The sequence below is a fragment of the Sipha flava genome, unplaced genomic scaffold (genome assembly GCF_003268045.1).
Source record: "Sipha flava isolate LNK unplaced genomic scaffold, YSA_version1 207_pilon_pilon, whole genome shotgun sequence".
Classification (NCBI taxonomy): domain Eukaryota; kingdom Metazoa; phylum Arthropoda; class Insecta; order Hemiptera; family Aphididae; genus Sipha; species Sipha flava.
In genome coordinates, this window is record NW_020272813.1 from 1,039,029 (window position 1) to 1,045,235 (window position 6,207).

The following is a 6,207-nucleotide window of genomic DNA, read 5'->3' on the forward strand; positions in this document are numbered from 1 at the left end:
TAATAAAATGTTTTTTTTTTATTTTTCATTATGATTAAAGATTAAAAATTAAATTATTTTAACTGTATAAATCTAACTAATTAGAATCCAAATAAATAGTTTACATATCAAAGGTTAAGCAGTTTTTAACCCTTATTTTTAATTAGATAAACTTTTTCCAATGTAACAAGTTTAGCTAATAAGGTATAATTGAACAGTTGAGTTCATCAAACAACAGTAACATTTTATCTGTTGAGTTTAAATACTATCCAAGACTAAATAATATTGATCATAGTATATACTAATAAAAGTTTGCAATGTATTTTTTAAATCCCAAACCTTTTAAACATATTAAATGTTTTTATTTCAGTCTTAGAAAAAGCAGTAGTTTTTTAATTAATGACGATAAATATTCATTCCTCAAAGAACTTGGTTTGAAAGAAGAAAATTCTGGTGTGTATGATGGAAAATGGAATGCAAACGGAAATGTTAGTATCTTTTATTAACCATTCCAAAACCATTTAGAATATCATACATTTCTTCATAGATGACAACATCAGTATGTCCTGCAAATGGTCTACCAATAGCTTCGGTGCAAAATGGTAATACAGAAGATTATGATAGATGTGTATCTAATGCTCTTGATGCATGGAAGTATTGGTCTGATATACCTGCGCCAAAAAGAGGAGAAATTGTTAGACAAATTGGTGTTGCTTTAAGACAAAAAATAGAACCACTTGGAAAATTGGTATCGTTGGAAATGGGTAAAATAATATGGTTAATTTTTCAAACTTATTAGCTTAATCATTTATTATTTTAGGTAAAATTTTGGGGGAAAGTATAGGCGAAGTACAAGAGTATATTGATGTTTGTGATTATGCTGTTGGCATTTCAAGAATGTTTAATGGTTCAATATTTCCTTCTGAAAGACCAAATCATGTTATGCTTGAACAGTGGAATCCCTTAGGTTTAGTAGGAATTATAAGTGCATTTAATTTTCCTGTTGCCGTTTATGGTTGGAATAGTGCTATATCTATGGTATTTTTTACTTTTAATGGTTTTTCATTTAATTTAAATTTAATTAAGTAATATAACTAATCTACAGGTATGTGGAAACTCAGTGATTTGGAAAGGAGCACCAACAACTTCTCTTACTTCAGTGGCCACTACTAAAATTATTACATCAGTTTTAGAAAAGAATAATATTCCTGGGGCTATTTTATCATTATGTACAGGTGATGTTGATATTGGAGTGTCAATGGTTAATGATAAACGAGTAAATTTAGTTTCCTTTACTGGAAGTAGTTCAGTTGGTCAAAAAGTTGGTTCTTTAATTTTATATTTTTAGAGATCAATCATATAATTTGGTATACTTATTAACAGTATATTTTATTCAGGTTGGTGTTGAAGTACAAAAGAGATTTGGTCGTGTATTATTGGAATTAGGTGGTAATAATGCTATTATTGTTACACCGAATGCTAATCTTGAAATGGTATCGCAGTCAGTGGTATTTGCATGCTGTGGAACAGCTGGTCAAAGATGTACTACTACTAGAAGATTAATTTTACATAAATCAATTTACAATACTGTTTTAGTAAATTTAGTCAAAGCATATTCTAATGTCCTAAAAAGATTAGGTGATCCTCTTGATGAAAATACTCTTTATGGTCCTATGCATTCATTAACAGCCATTGATAATTTTAAACAAACAGTATCGGAAGCAATTGAAGCTGGAGGACAAGTTGAATTTGGAGGAAAAGTATAACTTTTTGATTTTATATTATTGAATTTAAGCATTATAATAATACAATGTTATATTAAGAAATTGACTAAATACAATTTTAATATTTTAGGTAATAAATAGATCTGGTTATTTTGTAGAACCTACTATTATATCTGGCTTAAAGTATGATTCACCTGTAGTATGTCGTGAAACATTTGCTCCTATTGTTTATGTATTGAAGTATGATACTTTAGAAGAGGCTATTTCATGGAACAATAGTGTAGATCAAGGATTGGCATCTAGTATCTTTACCAATGATATTGGAACAGTATTTAAAGTATGTTTTTTAATTTATTTATATAGTAGATACATATTACAATTTTATAATAGTTATTAGTATATTTGTTATCATATTTTTAACCTTGAAAAGTTTATAAATTATTTATTTTGATTATTTTCATAAATTATAATGAATATTGTCAAAAATTAAAAGTATTATCAGGCCAATTATTTTTTTTTTTTTTTTTTAAAGAATGAGTTGTTTTAATATTATTGTCCTATATTTTACTTCTCATCATCTATTATTTAAATTATATATCCTCCTTTTGGTAAAAAATAGTTGAAAAGTTTTTATTAAAAAATGTATTAAAAATGTTTAGTAACTAGGGCCCGGATTTAAATGCACTTAAAACCATACAAATATGCTCTAAAAAATAGCCAAAAATGTCTTTAAAATATGAACTTAAAATTGAAAAAATGACCTTAAAAATGACATATATTTTTTTTTTGTTTTGGGCATTATTTAACACACTATTTAATACATAAAAATCACATTCACATGTAATATGAGCAGTCTGCGAGATAATACGAAGTTGATTTGTTATTTGACCGAATACTAGTGTCGTTCCATAGTCAATAATAAATTAAAATAAGATAAAAACAGAATCGAAAAATAAAGATGTGTATGGAAAAACCTAATAATAATAATTTTTTTTTTGATTTTATTTTGAATAGGCTAAATTTATTTAGTATATCGAACAAATATGCATTAAATACTTACAAAATGACCCAATAATACTAAAAATGAAAAAACGTCGAAATATACAAAAAAAATGCAACATAAAATTTGTAGTTTTGAAACCCTCGTTACATGAAACGATTAATTTTCTTAGAAAGCATTGTTTATGATTAACCAAAAAAATTTGCACTTTGCACTAAAATCCGGGCCCTAGTAATAACATTTCTAATTATTTTATTAAAAAAAAAAAAATAACTTTTTGTTAAAGAAAAAAACTAAAAATATTTATGAGTTATTATTTATGTTTATAACTCTACACAATATTTCCTTGAAAGTTATAGTTGAATATATTTAATTTTATAATTAATCAATCATCTTTATGTTTAAAAATATGTAATTTTTTTATTTAATGTATTAATTTATTTATTAGTGGATTGGTCCTAAAGGATCAGATTGTGGTATTGTTAATGTCAATATACCAACAAATGGAGCTGAAATTGGTGGTGCATTTGGTGGTGAAAAACATACTGGTGGAGGACGAGAATCTGGATCTGATTCTTGGAAACAATATATGAGAAGGTCAACTATTACACTCAATCATGGATCTGGATTAACTTTAGCTCAAGGCATTAAATTTGAATAACTAAAAATTTTAACATTTATTTTTAAAATAAATCAAAATCAGATATTAATTAAGAATATATTTTTATTTGATTATTATTTTTTTATCTTATTATTTTATTTTATTTAGTTTTACCGTATATTTTACTTATAAAAATTTATATTTATTTTGCTTATACTTTATAGTAACTTATACTATAAAAATAAAAATTATTATAGTTATTTATTAATATAACTCAGTTTTACACTAAGGAGCTTAAAGTTCAATCTTTACTTCTGCAATATATTTATTTGTATTGCCTTAGGTTACAGAAATTAGTTTCATGCATACAGATTACTAGAAGTTGTTAAAAAAAAATCATCTTGAAATATTGAATCAATTGAATAACTGTATGAGTACTGCGAACAAAAATCCTAGATACAAAACAAAGGGTACAGTTGTCTCTTCTCTGAAAAAAAAAAATCAATACTTAACAGCAACCTTTCTTGATATTGTTCAGACCTTTGATCGGGTCTGGAACATAGGCCTTCTTTACAGCATTAAAAATATTCTTCCTTCTTTTCTATACTTATTTTTCTTGTCTTATTTCACTAAATGGCAATTTTCCCTTCGCTACCGTAACTCTCTTGTCATCGATTTCTGAAATTAAAGCTGGAGTCTCTCAAGGAGCCATAACTGCCCTTATTATTTACAAGATCTTTTTCACCGATCAACCAATCTCTCCAACTATTACAGTAGCAAAATACGCCGGTGACAAAATAGTCCTCTCACGGATGAAAATCCTACTTTACCTTCTTATTACCTCTTAACTCAGTTTGATCAACTACAACTATGGTACACAAAATGGAAAGTGAAAATAAAAGAAAGTAAGTCAAATCATGTCACATTTGCCTGAAACGTGGCCTCTATTCTCACAAACATTTAAATAACATGCATCCAAATCCTTTCTTCTACCCGTCTTTTCTCTATGATACGCTCAGGGCCGGATTTAGAGCCGGGCCCACGCCCAGGGCCTCACGCTATAGTACTTACATATGTTACAATTAATATGTTTATGATAATAACATAGGTAATATCAAAACATATTGTGTTTTACTATTATTGATTTATTAAAGATATTAATTCATTATAAAAAGAAAACATAATTATTTATTAAAAAGAAAATTACACTTGTAAAATATCTAAAAACTATAACATAATACAACACCATGAGAGTTGACACTACTAGCCTACTACTATATATATAGTATATCGTCAGGGCCGGATTGGCCCGGCGAGTTACCGAGCAAAACTCGGTAGGCCGCGACAATTTTTGGCCTTTTAAGTTGTGAAAGGCCGCTAACAGAAAATATTAATAGTTTAAAGTTGAAGATTAGTGCACCTATTGAAATATGCGATTAAAAAAATTTAGACAAAAGCCGCCAGTTAGTAAGTGGCCCGGTAACATTCAGCAGTAGTGGCCTGAGTACATTTTTTTTTTTTGGTCGGCTGAAATATAAAAGGGCCCCTCACCAATAAGGCCAATAGCAAATGCTAATGGGACTTTTTACAAATTTACATTTTTAAAAATAACTAGATAATTGTTTCGAAGTTCTAAAAACCTCTTCCAAAAAAATGTAGATTTATGTACCTAACTATTTTTGTAAGTACCTTATTCTACTTTAGGTTCCATTTAAACTTTTACCCCTTGGGTATAATGATAAAATTTATAATGATAAAAATAAATAACAAAATATCTATAATGCTACCTATTCAATATTCGTGTTGATGCATATACTACTCGTATAAAATAATATAAATAGATATTTGGATTATTCTCATTATCGCTACCTAACTGTTGCGTGAATTCTACTTACTAGATCCTAACGTATTATAATAAGGACCTGGTTTAGTATTGTATTAATATTAATTATTGTGTGTTAAGCCATGTTTCTTCAGTGTCTCCCACCATATTGTTAAATAAGGCAATTTTTTTTTTACTTTAAATCTTGTATGAAATTAATGCACTGCACTATATACATTTACGACCATTGTAAAACAAATATTTAAATAAATAACAATTAATGAATATTTTATTCAATGTTATAATAAATAATAGTAATTAATATAGTTAAATAGTAAAGTAATGTTTGTAATTTTGAAGACGAATTTACATAACAATTTATTATTTCTTCTATATTAGGAATTATATCACTTTCAATATTAATTAATAAAAGAGGCTCTAATAGTTCTTGATTCAATGATGACATCATTCTTGTTTTAATAATTTTTAATTTTGAAGACGACCATTCACAATGCACTTTCATGTATACCCAGTATAAATTTATAAATGCATATGTATGATCATAGGTGCAACTAGAATTCAATATCTGGGTGGAATACATTTTAATGATATCAGCGACCCATGGGGGCTTTGCCCCCACATTACCAATATTGATTATCAACACTAAAATTTATATTTATATTGATTAGAAGTCCTTACGACCTAGTCGTATACTGTACGTATACGTAACTATAGTCGTTAATAGATTCTTTTGAAGTAAAATTTTGTCTCTTAGTCACTTTCTACTTACAGACTAGCTTCCTAAATAAATATGAATAAGAATGATATACATATATAATCAATAAAATATTAAGTTCATAGCTATTAAATGTTTATTATAAAGCTTAATTAAATTAACATTATTTTTCTATTTTTTTCAGAAAATTTATTTACAATTTCATTTTCGTCTAATTGTTGGTTACATCTCTCTATATTTAAAATAGATAAATTTGTAAATCGATCTTGGGTCATGGAAAATCAAAGCCAATATTTTATTGGTTTCATTGAAGAGAACAACTTTTCATAGGTGGCTGAACTTATA

The 6,207-nt window shown here is 27.0% G+C and overlaps 1 protein-coding gene across 1 annotated transcript; it reads left to right on the top strand.

The window, feature by feature from the left end:
• Positions 1-53: 53 nt before the first annotated feature.
• Positions 54-3,424, top strand: LOC112682564 (putative aldehyde dehydrogenase family 7 member A1 homolog). The gene is made up of 7 exons (XM_025553195.1): positions 54-467; positions 527-743; positions 800-1,017; positions 1,085-1,300; positions 1,377-1,739; positions 1,834-2,040; positions 3,152-3,424. The coding sequence occupies exons 1-7, from the start codon at positions 297-299 to the stop codon at positions 3,362-3,364; spliced, it is 1,605 nt and encodes a 534-aa protein (XP_025408980.1). The 5' UTR covers positions 54-296; the 3' UTR covers positions 3,365-3,424.
• Positions 3,425-6,207: the final 2,783 nt, after the last annotated feature.